The sequence below is a fragment of the Berghia stephanieae genome, chromosome 2 (genome assembly GCF_034508935.2).
Source record: "Berghia stephanieae isolate SIO BIC M18660-M18661 chromosome 2, UCSD_Bste_1.3, whole genome shotgun sequence".
NCBI lineage: Eukaryota > Metazoa > Mollusca > Gastropoda > Nudibranchia > Aeolidiidae > Berghia > Berghia stephanieae.
In genome coordinates, this window is record NC_088361.1 from 109,925,436 (window position 1) to 109,942,083 (window position 16,648).

At 38.4% G+C, this 16,648-nt stretch overlaps 1 protein-coding gene across 1 annotated transcript in view; it reads right to left on the reverse strand.

The window, feature by feature from the left end:
* The window catches only part of LOC144966217 (uncharacterized), a 76,255-nt gene extending 59,955 nt beyond the window's left edge, over positions 1-16,300 (reverse strand). The window contains exons 1-3 of the mRNA XM_078902395.1: positions 15,606-16,300; positions 13,078-13,675; positions 9,255-9,319 (exon numbers count right to left, since the gene is read on the reverse strand). Coding sequence (XP_078758521.1) covers positions 9,255-9,319; positions 13,078-13,540 — 528 coding nt within the window. The 5' untranslated portion in view covers positions 13,541-13,675; positions 15,606-16,300. The remainder of the gene's footprint in view (positions 1-9,254; positions 9,320-13,077; positions 13,676-15,605) is intronic.
* Between the last annotated feature and the right edge of the window lie 348 nt (positions 16,301-16,648).

Below are 16,648 nucleotides of genomic sequence, written 5' to 3' on the forward strand. Positions count from 1 at the left end.
CCCCAAAATTTCGGTTTAAAGTAATTCTACTGTATTAGAATACAACTCACGATTTGTTTTCTTTTGTGGCCAAAGACTTGTCTGTCTTTTGGCGTCATTTTTTGATCAGTGTCAGGCTTTTTAGTTTACGATGGCAACGGTGGGTAGGTTGGGGGGGGGGGGAGGGGGGGGAGAGATAAAAAAAACAACAAATTTAAGAAAGAATTTGACGTCACTCAGCCCTTTGTCCTTAATTTTAGACAGCCAGTTCGTGATTAGTTCTCACTAAATTGTTTCAATCAGACTATTAACGTAAAAGGTACACAATTGTTTGTGTGTGTGTGTGTGTGTGTGTCGGTACGCTATTTCATAGCATAGCATCGAAATCGTATAGATGATATGCGTTTAGGTAAAATACTCGCAACATCCGTCAGCCTGGTGAAATCATATCGACACAGCACAAAACTATGTGTAACCTTTAACGTTTATATTCTGATTGATATAATTTAGTGAGAACTAATCGCTAAACAGGCGTCTGACAATAAAAAAAAATAGCAGAGCTGAGCGACGACGTCTACTTCCGTTTCCATCTTACTTCCCAAAGAAAGAGGTGGTTGGTTCCCTTCATGACTGATTTCATGGCAAACCCAATAAACTAGGCGATCAAACCGTAGCCATCGTTATGTTATAGCCTGACACTGAAATCCAAAAGGACTGGCAGTTTGACGTCATTATTTGGTTTTGCACGGCCTAGTGAGTCGTCGTTAGTAAGTAGTGCTCATGGAAACAAGTTATTTCATTGGTTCAACTATTGAATACAACTCACGACTTGTTTTCTTTTGTGGCAAAAGACTGGCATTTTGACGTCATTGTTTGGTCAGTATCAGGCCATAACTTTACGAAGGCCACGATCAAACCCACAGACTACTATCTATGTGTTATCTATGATCAAACCTGCGATAAATTAAAGTGTGTGCACGCAGATTTGAAGCAATATATCGTAGATAGTAGTAGTATGGAGGGGGGGGGGATCCATGACGTTACACCTACTTTTCCGGTTCCAAAATCTTTGGAAGTGTGTAGTATGCAACCAGTTTTTAGGTGTTTAACGGCGCTTTCGACACTATTAAGGTCATTTAAGCGCCGGTTTCTGTCTTTTATCAATTTTTATCGGCCTTGAGGGGCCATAGCTGCTCAAAACGTGTACTGTTGTAGTAAAATCTTTATAAAATCATCATAGTTACATGTTTGTTATGTAAAAATATTTATTTACAATTTCTGCAGGATTTCACATTCCTGCAGATACTTTAAAATTGTAAGCGGATCGACCGACTGGAACAGAGACTTCAAGTCCCTGTTTTCATAATGTTTATGCAACCAGACCAGTCCTTCGGGGGACTAATCGTGAATAGGTTACAGGGTTGCCAGATTAATTTCAGGCATTCTGCCAACTGGATTTTAAAAATCTGCCAAATACTACAAAAATCTGCCAAACCGTACTATTTATAGTACCCCCTTTGAAAACTCATCAGTTTTGTTAAACAAAAAATTCTCAAGGCCGATGTCATATTTTTTTTTTCATTTCTCAAGTTAAAAAAAATCACTAATACATAAAAATTGCCATGGAAAACGTGGAGTAGACCTATACATTCATTCCTAGGCCTCAGAAAATAAAATCTGCCAAACTGCCAAACCGATTTTTCTATGCCAGACGACTTCAAATTCTGCCAAAAAAAAAAAAAGGACATTTGGCAGAAAGTCTGCCAAATTGGCAACCCTGATAAGTTGCATAATATTATTGAATCATAAGGTGGCATGACTATTTTAGTAGCAGGTTGATACATTGGCAGATTCGAAGGATTACGGGAGGCAAAAGAGCGAGGAAGGAGATCGTTATTGACGACCAGTATAGATAGTATGCAGATGACGTCACTCAGGCCTTTGTTATTGTTTTTGCCATCCGCGTTTGTGAGTTGTTCTCACTAAACTGTATTAACCAGACTATAAAAGTTCATGGTTACACAGAGTTTGTGTGTTGGTCCGGTATACTTCCGGACGGCAATGTTGTGAACTCCTTGGCCAAGCGCATTCTATCTATAGATAGTTCGAAGATGACGTCACTCAGGTCTTTGTTATTGTTTTTTGCCATCCGCGTTTATGAGTAATGCTCACTGAACTGTATTAACCTGACTATAAACGTTCATGGATACACACAGTTTTGTGTGTTGGTCCGTCATACTTCCGGATGGCAATGTTATGAGCTTCTTAGCCAAGCGCATTCTATCTATAGATAGTATGCGCTTGAAGCTAAAAAGCTCACAACATTGCCATCCGGAAGTATAACAGACCAACACACACGACTATGTGCAACCTTGAAATTTATAGCCTGGTTAATACAGTTTAGTGGGAATTATTCATAAACGTGGATGGCAAAAACAAAAAAAAACAAAAAAAACAAACAAACAAAAAAAAAAAAAAAAACAACAAAGACCTGAGTGACGTCAATTCCGTTCTATCTATAATAATTCGACTCGAAAAACGACACGCCATCCCTCAGAAACCACAAGATCATTTACACAGGGCATACATCCTGTCCTCCGGAAAGAGTGGGTTTCAACTTCCGTTTTGTTTGTTTTTGTTTTTTTCCATCACACGTCTCTATCCTGTTTAACAAATGGTTATTTAATACACGCAATCAACGTCATAACATGACAACACAATAAACTCGGATTAACTCACTCAATCCTAGAGATTTTTGCTACTTTTCAAAATTGGAAAAAAAATGTATTAAAAATGAGCATGTGCATAGATAGTTTTATTCAACTATCATTTAACATGCAAAAACTAAAAACATTAGCTTTGATACTACGCCTATAATTTGTTTCAGAAAAATGTAATAAATAGGAATGGGGTAAAAGTAACCCGGGTAAACTACGGATATAGTCGGTGTTAGGGTTGAGGCTTTAAAAAAAATTGAGCTTTATATAGCGCAATATCCACTAAATGTGCTCAAAAGGGGTCCCTGGTCAACAGCAACATATAGGACGGGACATGCCGCCTGTTAGGCGATATTACAATTTTTCGGACAAAGACAACGCTGTTAACAGCCAGGTAGTCATTTTACACCTGAGTACCGTGAGAGAAAGTGAGTAAAGTGCCTTTTCCAAGGACTTAACTATGCGCCGAGCGCGAGGCTCGAACCCAGGACCTTCCGATCCGAAAGCGAGTGCCATACCACAAGACCACATAGCCGCACAGGGTTGAGTGAATTAAAACAAATAATAATAATAATAACTCGACGCACAATGCATTCATTACCAAGAGACAGCATTCATAAAACTGCATTAATAATGTTAAAATTATTATAATAAAAATAGATCTTTATTGTCAATAAATATGGCAATTTGTCATTTAGTTATACTTGTTATAACGTTAAATGATAACTGTAACATTGAACAGATATTTCACTCCTACTTATTCTCTCTCTCTCTCTCTCTCTCTCTCTCTCTCTCTCTCTCTCTCTCTCTCTCTCTCTCTCTCTTATTTATTTGGTTTGGAGTTCATATTGTTACGGCGTTGCATGGAGCAGAAGCAGCGGCGTGTCTTGTTAAGGCGTTGCATGGTGTGGTACATGCGTGGCCTTCGTAAAGTTATCGTAGCCATCGTTATGTTATAGCCTGATACTGACCAAAAAATGACGTCAAAATGCCACAGTCTTTGGCCACAAAAGAAAACAAATCGTGAGTTGTATTCAACAGTTCAACCAATGAAATAACTTGTTTCCATGAGCTCTACTAACGACAACTCACTAGACGGTGCAAAAACCAAATAATGACGTCAAACTTCCAGTCCTTTTGGATTTCAGTATCGGGCTATAACATAACGATGGCTGCGCTGACACTGACCAAAAAATGACGTCAAAATGCCAGTCTTTTGCCACAAAAGAAAACAAATCGTGAGTTGTATTCAACAGTTCAACCAATGAAATAACTTGTTTCCTTGAGCTCTACTAATGACAACTCACTAGGCCGTGCAAAAACCAAATAATGACGTCAAACTGCCAGTCCTTTTGGATTTCAGTGTCAGGCTATAGATAGTTCGAAGATGACGTCACTCAGGTCTTTGTTATTGTTATTTGCCATCCGCGTTTATGAGTAATGCTCACTGAACTGTATTAACCTGACTATAAACGTTCATGGATACACAGTTTTGTGTGTTTGTCCGTTATACTTCCGGATGGCAATGTTATGAGCTTCTCAGCCAAGCGCATACTATCTATAACATAACGATGGCTACGGTACATGCCCTTACAGTAGAGAGAACATAGCCTTGCACATGCGTCTTTCTTATCAACTGAGGCAATCTATCGTTTGGTTAATGAGATATCACTAATCATATTTGAGAAATCACTTTTCAAAATGTTATTATATACATACTCTTATATTAAAAAAAAAAAAAAAACCCAATAAACTTATTTTGATGAAAGTTAACAGTGATGTGTTGCAAAGAATGAAAAATAATGAGAAATGCACCCAAGATTAAGATTTACCCGCCGTGAAATCCCTGACTTGACGGTGAGGTAACTTAGACTAAAAAATGCCAAAAAAAAAAACGATTTAACTGGTGCATCGCTGTGAACTTTTCATCAAAATAAGTTTATTGGTGATATTTTTATTTCATAAAAGTGTGTATATAATAACATTTCTAAATTGATTTATCAAATATAATTAGTGATATCTCATTAACCAAACGACAGATTTCCTCAGTTGATAAGAGAGACGCATGAGCAATGCTGTGTTGACGTTCTCTTTGTAACTGTAAGAGCATGTGGAGCAGAAGCAACAGCGTGTCACTGTCACAGGTGGCCTTAGTACTCTAGTGTGTATCCAGACCTGCCTGCCTAAAAATTACGATTTTTTAAGATTTTTCAAACAGGCAGGTCTGAATCGAATAGAAGGGAATTAATAATAGAGGGGAATGGGGGGGGGGGGGGGTGCACTTTGGCTAAACTTCAATAAAAAAGGGGGGGGGGGGGGAGGAGGGGAGGGGGCGTTGCACAATTTTGGGCATTTTCTAATTTAAGCGAGGCGAGCGTGATATGATGTGTAAAATGGTTTTATTTCACATTGAAGAAGAAGAAAAAGAAGAAGAAGGAGGAGAAAGAAGAGAGAAAAGGAAGAGGGAGGAAAAGGAGGAGCAGGAGGGAGGAAAAGGAGGAGGAGGAAGAGGGAGGAAAGGAGGAGGAGGGGGAGGGGTGGAGAAGAAAAGGGAAAGGAAGAAGAAGACTGGATTGGATGACGGTGAGGAAAATAAAATACTTTAATTTCTCTGCCCAGTTCGTGTGATGTCTGTAAGACCGTGTGATGTCTGTTCATCATCATTGCCTTTTTCACCTTGGGTCAGGGTATAGGCCACAGACAAACAGTTTCCATCCTTCTCTATCCTGAGCCAACTTTTTTATCTCATTCCAGGTCTTACCACTTCTCTGTATATCAGCTTCTTTAATTCTTCTCCATGTTCCTCGTGGCCTTCCCCTTGATCTTCTGCCCTGAGGGTTCCAGTCCAATACTTTCTTTGTTATAGTTGAGTCATTCTTTCTAAGCGTGTGTCCAATCCACCTCCATCGTCTTCTTCCTATATCCTCTCCTACTGGTTTCTGCTGTGTTCTTTTCCATACTTCTTCATTTTTTATTCTATCCATCCATTTTATTCTGAGTAGCTTACGCATGCACCTGTTTACAAAAATCTGTACCCTCCTTATACATGCCTGTGATGCGTTCCAAGTTTCACATCCATACAGTAGGACAGACTTCACGTTTGAGTTGAAAAGTCTTAGCTTTAGTTGAAGGGAGATATCTTTAGTTCTCCAAACTCTGTTCAAAGATGTGAATGCAGCCTGTGCCTTTCCTATTCGTGCTTTCACCTCTGCTTCCGTGCCTCCATCCTTGTCAATTATACTTCCGAGATAGCAGAAAGTGTCTATATCTTCGAGTTCCTGATCTTTTACTTTGATCTGCTCCCTTTGACGCGTACCTATCCTCAAGACCTTTGACTTTACAGGGTGTATTCTTAGACCAATTGATTCCGAGAGGCTGTTTATAATTGTGGTTTTTGCTTGCATCTGGTCCTGGGTGTGGGACAAAAGAGCCAGATCATCTGCAAAATCCAGATCATCCAACTGTGTCCAGGGGGTCCACTGTATCCCATTTCTTCTCCCTTTGGAGGTTTCCTTCATTAGCCAATCAATGGCAAGGATGAACAGGAATGGAGAGAGCAAGCATCCCTGCTTGACACCAGTCTTAATTTCAAAGCTGTCAGTCAGCTGATCTTCATGTACAACCCTGCAACTTGATCCTTCATACATTTCCTTAATGAGGTTTACTATCTTTTCAGGGAGTCCATAATGTGCCAGAATTTTCCACAATGTTGCTCTGTCAATACTGTCGAAAGCCTTCTCGTAATCCAGAAAGTTGACAATAAGAGGAGAGTTCCATTCTATAGACTGTTCCACTATGACTCGCAGAGAGGCAATCTGGTCGGTGGTTGAACGGTTTTTCCGAAAACCTGCCTGTTCGTCCCGCAGTTTAGCATCTGTTGCATTCTTAATTCTCTCTAAAATAATACGGTTGAAAACCTTTCCTGGGATAGAAAGAAGAGTGATGCCTCGATAATTATTACAATTACTGAGGTCCCCTTTCTTTGGAAGCTTGATAAGATGTCCTTCCTTCCAATCCTTTGGGAATATCCCGTCATTCCAGATTCTCTCAAATAGTGGGTGCAGGGCCTCAGCATTTCTTTCCGCATCAACTTTTAGAGCCTCCGGTGGAATCTGGTCTGGTCCAGCAGCTTTCCTCCTTTTCATCTTGTTAATGGCACCCACAATCTCTGCTATCGATGGTGGATCACAGCTAATTGGTAGCTCATTCCTTGCAGGCAAAATTTCTGGCTGGTTGTCTGGTGGTGGTCTGTTCAGAAGGCAGTTGAAATGTTCCCTCCATCGTTCAGATTGAGCCTCTTTTCCAAAAATAGTTTTCCCATCTTTGTCTTTGACTGGTACCTCTGGTTTCCCATATTTTCCAGCAAGTGTCTTGGTAGTTTGATAAAGGATCCTCATGTGTCCTCCAGTCGCTGCTGCTTCTGCTTTCTCTGCAAGTCTGTTCATGAATGCTTCCTTGTCTTTCTTCACAGATCTTTTGACTTCCTTAGCTATGGCTCGATACTGCTCTTGTGCATCCAGTCTTGAAGCCCTTGTTCGGCTTGCATTCACTTGTTCCTTCCTTGTTCTCCTCTTTTCAATAAGGTCCAAGGTGGTTGGACTTATCCATTCTTTATGTTCCGATTTCTTTACCCCCAGTACCTCGTGGCAAGTTGTTATGTAAACTTCCTTGATCTTTGCCCAATGTGACTCTACATCTATGTCCTCCTCGAGCTCAGTAAGAGGTTGGAATCTATTACTCAATTGTAGTTTGAATTCCTCATTCTTTTCCCCATCAAGTGCATTCACCTCGAATTTTCTTCTTGTATGTGATCTGGCCCCGTGTTTTCTGAGTCGGAGCTTAAGCTTTGCCAATAGCAGGTGGTGGTCTGATCCAACATCTGCCCCTCTCCGCACTGTCACATCTTCCAATGAACGTCTGAATCTACGAGAGATACAAAAATGATCAATCTGATTCTCTGTCACACCATCTGGTGAGACCCAAGTTGCTTTGTGGATCCTCTTATGGGGGAACACTGATCCTCCAATCACCAAACTGTTGAATGCACAGAAATTTGCAAATCTCTCACCATTATCATTCATTTCTCCCATGCCATGACGTCCCATGATACCTTCATAGCCTACGTTATCCTGTCCCACTTTTGCATTAGCATCTCCCATCAATATGTTGATGTCTTTCCTTGGCAACTTGTCAATGACTTGTTGTAGCAGACCATAAAATGTATCTTTGTCCTCATCTGTTGCATCATTTGTTGGGGCATAGATCTGTACAATGTTCATGCTGATCTTCTTACTCCGTGTTGTAAAGGACGCCATGATGATCCTTTCTCCGCATTGTTCCCATCCTCTCAGTGACTTCTGGGCAAACTTGCTTAGAATTATTCCTACTCCCTGTGTATGAATCCCGTCCCCTCTCCCTGAATATAAAATCTTCTCCCCAGACTTGAGGTGTTTCTGTCCGGATTGTATCCAGTGGGTTTCGCTTACTCCAAGTATATGCAGCCTGTATCTTCTCATCTCAGTCACAACTTGAGAGCTTTTTCCTGCTTCATACATGGTGCGAACGTTCCACGACGCAATTCGAAGCTGCTTGTTTGGCGAAGACGTCATCGGGTCAGCAGAGTCCTTTCGGCTTTGTCTGTTGTCCTTCATAAATTCTGTAATTCCAGAAACTCTTCGGTCGCCCAAGCTAAAAAAAGGATTTGGTTTGTCTGTCTGTGTTTCTGTAACGGTTTGAGTTTAACGGAAAGGGGTGTTAACCCTTTGCCAACCCCCAACCTGGAGGACCAGGTGACTCAAAGATGGGGGGAATCACACACCATTAGTCGCCTTTTACGACACGCTGGCTTGGCGTTGGGCTATTCTTGACCCTCTCAGTTGAGGGACCCCGGACACCACACGGGATGTGATGTCTGTTGGGACATTAAAATCCCTCTCAAGATTACGTCAGCAACAGAGAGAATGGCAACTCTGGAAACCCAAGTAATTTTGTGTAACCTCTCAGCTTTATTTCAACGATCATTGCCTCGAAAGGGGAGTAACTGAGAAATATATTGATAATTCTCCTTTATTAGTTAGCCTCCCATGGTTATCCCTTGTATAAGGAAGACAGATTTAACAGCTGATTTCTAAGCTTTGAAGTTTTTGGTCTTCGGGTAAGAGTTGGTGTCGCCATTCCAATGATTGTCTCTTCGACTCAGGTTCAACTCACCTAAAACACGACGTCTACAAAATGTCTGAGTTTTATAGACTTCACCAATGCGTTTACAAATGCTACTCGAGGCTTCTTCTTTAAAAAAACAAGAAATTCATTGACAGTTTTCTGTCGCTGACGGACATCCATGGGGGCAGCCATTTTGAACTGTCATAAAGTTGTCAAAATTTGACAGAATTAAATTTTTAAACTTTTGGTTTAAAGATTACAAGCGTAAGTTCAATTGAGCCAAATATGACGTCACATGAAAAAGAAATGAAGTCAGTAGGATATTTGTCCCGTTACTTTTTAATTCACCCTCGTATTATCTGAATGGATTATGTCAAGGGGAAAAAACAGACTCACCAGCATGGCGTGTTGAATCTCTTGTTCAAGTTCCTCAGGAGTTAAAATGACTTGCTTGCCATTCCCTTGAAAAAAATCATAAAAATTTACAAATTAATAATGAGGAAAGAAATATAAAATAATTGTTGCAAATGGAGTCTACTTTTTACAATTGTAAACTTAATTTTAAAAAAAAGTTTAAATAAATTCCATTTTCTTAATTGTTTTTTATGCCAAAGGATGACATGATTAAAATGGTTCAATTTCTCAGTAATAATGATGTATACAATACACAGATCACTTTCATGTCAATAAGATTTTCCTTTCATTTTAATTAGGTGCCAGTAATTATACCCTTACAATGGATTCACAATGCTCGATGCATTTCACAATGCTTCATTATTTCCCTAACGGGTCATGTTGAAGCAAGTTCTTATTTCATACGGTACACCGAATCACCTATGAGGCGTTCTTTTTCTACTATAGCCTGTTACGCATTCATTCACGTCCAATGGGGCAATGTGTATCATGAGACTTACTCGAGGACACAAAGTGCCAAATGCTGACCTTCGGACAAGAACAAACCAAGAACAAATGGATGTCAACGTCAGTCGCAGAAAGTGACGATGGGTTGGCCATAGCCTCTGGAAAGATCCCTGTAATATAACCAAGCAGGCTCTTTAAAATAAAACCCACAGGGATATAGGAAACGGGGTCGTCCAAAACAGACTTGAAAGAGAAGCCTTCACCAAGATTTGTACGTCTCCAATCTTACCTAGAGTGAGGTGAAGGTCTGTGCCAAGGACAGAAGAAGATGGAAGAGTGCTGTTGAGGCCCTAAGCTCCGCCAGGAGCCAAGAGGCATAAGTCAAGTAAATCAAGTACCCGAGGACAAAACTACAGAAATGGAGTATGATGCCGTACTCTTTTCATTTCAGCGAGAAATTCTTTACTTCAAATATCAATGAATAGAAATGACCCTCAACTTGTCATAAATTCTTTCACACGATACTCCAAAGAACGTTGTCTCTCTGTACTTCAAATTTGATGAATAATTCTTAATATTTTAATTATTTTTCGCACTGGTATTTGAAATGAAATATTTGTGGCCAAGATTGAATAAAAAAGGCACTTGCTCAAGGTATAGTTGCATGGTTATATTTTATAGTGCCGATATCTATTTACAAAGCTCAATGAGGCTTGAGAGTAGCATGCAATCCAAAAGCAAATAGCTTGTGAGAATAATTATACATACAAAATATAGCTCCAAAAAAAAAAAAAAGTTGATCTATAAATAGCTTAGTTTTGAGGGATTTTTTGAAAGGTATCAAAGGTTTGACAGTTCCATTTAGAGATAATTAATGAGGTCACGCAATGAGAACAGTAAGGCAAAAAATTTTAAAAGAAAATGTAGTTATAGGATTATTCTTTCAAAAGATATTGAGTTAGAGGACCTGAGTGAGCGGCTTGGAAGGTGGACAGTTAGAAGCGATTTTAAATAGTAGGGAGCAGTCTTGTAAAGACCTTTAAAAACAAAAAAAATGTGCTCAAAGTGCTTTACAAGGGGTCCCTGACCAACAGCAACACTTAAGATGTAGGACGAGACATGAGGCCTGTTAGGCGATATTATAATTTTTTTCCGACAGACACAACGGTGTTAACAGCCAGATACGCATTTTATACCTGAGTACGATGAGAGAATGTGAGTAAAGAGCCTTTTCTAAGGACTCAACTATGCGCAGAGCAAGGCTCGAACTCAGGACCTTCCAATCCGAAAGCCAGTGTCACTCCACAAGACCATATAGCCACACGACAAGCTAGACATACTAGGTTATATTCAACTCTCCTCTCCATGGGCAGTCAATAAAACTATTCCAAAAAGGGTGTAATAAACTCATTCTTAGACAAGAGGAAATAATCTTAATTCTTTCTATCGAGATCATAAACTAGGTTGGTTAGAAAACTCGCTTCACTCTTTTAATTACGGATGTAGTTGAGATTCTTTTTTAACCTCTCTGTTCATGCATCAATCATTGGGAGATCTGTAAAATCTGGCATAGATAAGTATCCTTTGTGAAGGGAGGTAAGCAAATGCTGTTATCATCTTATTTAACACTATAAACACCAAGATAAAATGTTGTTGTTTGTTTGTTTTTAAGGGTTTTACGGCGCTTGCAACAAATTTAGGTTATATCAGCGCCAGTAAAAAGGAAGAAAATGGGATAGGAAAAAGTTCTAGAATTACAATTAAAGAACCCAAGAGAAAGTAAGACATAGGGGAACTGGGAACAAATAGGGATCAGATGTAGATTCCAAGAGCACACGACCAATGTATTTAGTTTGAGATCACCTATAAGTCTCATCCGGACACAAGTACAAAATCCAATAAAGAGGAATACACTCAAATGCTTACATTATACATTAAAAATACCAAATATAATAATACATAACAGAGAGATGATTTACAAGGAAAAAAATATCATCTCCCAAAACAATAACTATGCATTTGACTGTTTCCCTCCCAGCCAGGAATTCGACGAGGGCCAGGAAAAAACCAAGTAATCTCATTCCAAGACAAAGACAGAAAGTATGTTGGATAACAGATATAAGGGGATAGAAGACACAGTATGTACCTCCCTGCCCGCTATGGGAGGTCAGGATCCCCACCCAGCCAAGATAAACTCAATCTCCATGAGCCTTATGGCTCTGAAGACCAGCCTACTAATTTTTTTCTGTGGTCATAGCAATGTGGATGTAAACTGAGCTGAACTATGAAATGAAATTTTTTAAAACTGAACCACCCCTTTCGTTTTGGGGAAAACCCAATTTTACTATTAGCATAATAATAGCAAAAATGTTAGAGACATCCTTATCTTTCTTTTGTCTTTTGTAAAACAACATACATCTAGAAATACTTTTTCAATACATGCATCTGTTTTTACTAAACAGTGCCTCCTCCGAGAAATTGTCAAAAAGGAGGATTTTTTTAGAAGCCAGCAGAAGGGGGGTCCGAGGGCATGCTCCCCCCAGAAAATTTTAAAAATTGACATGCAATTAGAGCCATTTGGAGCCACTTTGGCATCAAAATTATGATTTTTGTTAAGCACTCCAATAAAAAAAAATTTTCTTGAAATTTCCCGCGGATATTTCTCTTGGTTTTTGACAAGTGTGGATTTTCCATGGATCATTAAAAATGCGGAAATCCGCATAAAAGCGGAAAAGAGGAAGCACTGACTAAAAGTAGATTTTGAAATGTTGGTGAAAATAAGGATAATGCTTGATGATAAATAACATATTTGAGGTCAATGAAGGGTTTATAATATAAGTATTCTTGAACTCCTGTGTATTTGAAATAATCTTTCCCAACGCTCTGAACCGAAAACCATTCGAGAACCCAAAACTACAGGATAAATTTGGCAAACAGACAACAAATCCCAATGATATCCTTGACATTGTAACTGATCACTTCCAGCAGAAATTTCACAAACAAGTCTCACAAATATCGCCCTTCTCAGGAAACCCTAGAGACCTAAACAACCGCATCACAACAACTGAAGTTAGAAATAGCATAAAGTGCCTAAACAATAACAGATCCCAGGCGAAGATGAAATTCCCGCTGAATTGCTGAAATGCGGTACCTTCTCCCTGGATCTGAGCATTGCAAACATAATGAACAAAACATTCTCAACACACAAAGACTGGGACATAAACAGCGGTGTCCTAATTACAATACAAAAACCAGTCAACGCTAGTTCCCACCATCGAGCAGCGTTATTGGGAACTCGTGAGTTCGAGACTCCAATCAAAGAAGTTCAAGAATCTTACGTCATATTTACTTTTCATACCTGTTTTACCAGGACCTTTATGAGAGTTGGAACTTTCTAGAAGAATCATAGCATTCTGCTGCTGTCGAAGATGTCCCATTTGCTGTTCATAGAGTTTCTTCTGCTGCCTATACGAAGTGCCATAAGGAATATCAGCATAAGTGGGAAACACTTCCTCAGACCGAGATGACTCTGATTCACCTGTATCCGAAAAGTTGTTATTCCTTTGAGTGTGTGATCGAGATAAAACAGAGCCAATTACACCCTTTTTAATAAAATCTTGAATTTTAAATCTAACATCGCTAGGAGAGCTGCCAAGATCTTCAGTATCATTTAAATGATATAAAGGTATCAGATTTTCATCTTTTTCAGCCTCCTCTGACGTGTACTTCAAAATGAGGCTATTCCGTCTTACATTTCCAAGACCGAGATCTCCGCACACAGTGTTGAACATATCATCACCATCTGTGTCCAGGTGTTCCATTGAAGTCGATGGTCTAAAAGCATAACAACGGAATTTTAAGTTAACTCAAAGTGCAATCTTTCTGCTGCTTGTTCTTCCTTATTTGCCAGGTACAAAGTTCATCAAAAGTCAAATGTGAAGCTGCATCTTGTGGGCCTTTTTGGAAAGAAAGAAAGAAAAAAAAAAATATAGAGGTATTACAATCATATTTCATTTCTACTTAACACTAATGTTAAAACAATTATGCTCTATGGGTCAGAGACTTGGTGAACAGCCTTGACCACATCAGCAATGCTTACAATCTTTTTATGCGACTATGTGGTCTTGTGGTATGACAATCGCTTTCGGATTGGAAGATCCTGGGTCCGAGCCTCGCTCGGCGCATAGTTGAGTCCTTGGAAAAGGCTCTTTACTCACATTCTCTCACTGTACTCAGGTGTAAGATGAGTACCTGGCTGTTAACAGCATTGTCTGTCTGAATATATTGTAATATAGCCTAACAGGCATCATGTCTTGTTTTATATGTTATGTGTTGCTGTTGGTCAGGGACCCCTTGTAAAGCGCGTTGAATGTTTAGTGGATATTACGCTATATATATATGCTTTATTATTATTTATTTTGTTAATATAAGATGGCAGCACTGCACATGCCCAAGTGACAAGAATGTTTCATTCCTGTCTGGTAAGAGAAAAAAAAAAAAAAGGGGGGGGGGGGGGAGAAGGGGGGTTGAGTAGAGAGCGTTGAACAGGGAGTGTTACCATACTTTTTTTTTTTTTGTTCATTAATCAGTTATCACTTCTTTTCTTTTTTACTTATAATGCAAGCTTTTTATCGTGTGTTCTTTAGTATTGGATTTATTGCAAGTTATCAATTAAAGTTCAGCTTGGCATTTTATTCTTATCAATATGATTAGTGTTCATTTAAACAATGATGGTTTGGATAATAATTTCGATCCCATTGGAAATAAGAATCACATGGACTTTGATGTTCTTATGCTGGCATTCAGAATGGCCGTCTCTTTTTTTTTTTTTTGGTAAAAATTTGGAAGTTATGAATCAAACTGACAACTTAGAAGAAACCATAAATTTTCTAGGAAGAGAAGACAAACTTACAATTTAGGGACCGGGTACCCACCAACCAAGGTATTATGTGTTTCAGTTTTTTTATGTAGAGATAATGAATAAATATCAAAATAGACTAGATCACTCAACAAGAACTGGTACGATCATTGTTGAGGCTAACAGTTAATCAATATATAGAAAAATTTCTTTATTTTATTCGAAGATGAAAGAAATATAATATATTCACGCAAAACGTAAGATAGACTAGATTTTAACTTCAAACGGTCACAGCCGACTGCTACGTCATAGTGCTATAATCTTATATGTCAAGTCTATGGCTGCGGCTATTCGGACTAGAGTCTGAATTCTCCCGTGGCCAATGGGCAAGTGCAATCAACAGGTTATTTGGACTCAGTCTGAATAGTCTTCCATGGCAGTATAGTTGAATAGTTGTGCTTTAAAAAATATATTTTAAATACTGCTAATTACATAGAATTAATGCAAATCAAAATAAAAATGATATCTAGCCTAGTAACTATCAACAGACAAAATCATTGATCAATTGGAAGTCCAATTAGAAATTAAAAAGAAAGGAGTTATATCTAACTTTAACAGAACGCGATGTCCAAACGAAAGCAGGAGTTTTAAAAAAAATTATTAACATATTCTGCTAGTGTTTGGCAGGCAATAATCCTTCTACAGTCCGAAGCAAGGATTATGAATATGAGCTGAGAATGAGAGTCAGTCTGAAGTCTGATATAATAATATGAGCAAAATCATTTTTTTTTCTTCTGAATTTGAGTCCGAATTGCCACGGGAGAATATTTCAGACTCTAGTCCGAATTGTCACTCCTCTTGTACTAGACGAGCTGTTCAACTAAATGATTAATTACTGAAACCATCTTGACCCCTCACGTTCAACTCAGTCCCTTCGTATTGTTGATTGAAGAAGTTGAAAAACTTCGGAGAGAAGGTTAGACTTTGACTTGACTTTATTTAGTGACTAACTTAGAAACCCAACTTACATTATCTCGATTTCAAATCGATGTTGAAAGCAGATTCATGATTTTCTTATATTGTTTAGCTAATAGTCGAAATTTTGTCCATGATTTTATTCTTGAAAACGAGTATTTAATTAAATTAATAAGTTTGTCTCGAACTTTTGGATTGTTTGTGTTGTCCTCTGCCGAATCATCAATTATCAATTTTGAGAGTAATCTCCCTTAGAATGGGCATCACGACACACAGTGTGGGGGAAGGTGGGGGGAAATGGCACCACCCCTAATTTAGGACGATTTAGGCTTTAGGATTACTAAAACGTGTTATAAGAAAAGCGAATTATGGCGTGTGGCGAAAAAAGGGGTTAGGGGGTGGGGCGGGGGTAAAGGAAGCATTAAAGAAAATTTAAAAATAAAATAAAAACAAAACAAACACACAAACAAACAAACAAAAAAACAAAAACAAACAAAAATACAAAAAACAAAGAGAAACAAACAAAAAAAAAAAAAACAACAACAAAATAACAACAAAAAACAAACAAACAAAAACAAAAAAAAAAAAAACAACACAGGTAATGTGATTTGTTGATTGATGTGCATGAAGCATAGCCCTACTATAATACTTTAGTACGCCATGGCATGAAGTAATACGAATGTGAATTGTTGGTTAACTCACTCAACCCTAACACCGACTATATCCGTAGTTTATCCGGGTTACTTTTACCCTATGCCTGTGTATTATATTTTTCTGAGACAAATTATAATTTTTAGTTTTTTTCATGTTAATGGTAGTTGAATAAAACTATCTATGTACATGCTCATTTTTAATACATTCTTTCCTGTTTTGAAAAGTTGCAAAATCTCTAGGATTGAATGAGTTAAAGGGAGTAAAGCCGGCAGAGAGGTTGGAAATAAGCATATTTAGTTCTTGGATTGAATTTGATTATTTTATGATTTATGTAAATTAAACTACAAGTATTTCGGTGGAACTTTATTTATTTATTTTTTAAAATCAAATTCTATGATTATGGCAGCAGTACATGTTAATGAGGCAATTCAGTCATTTTCTG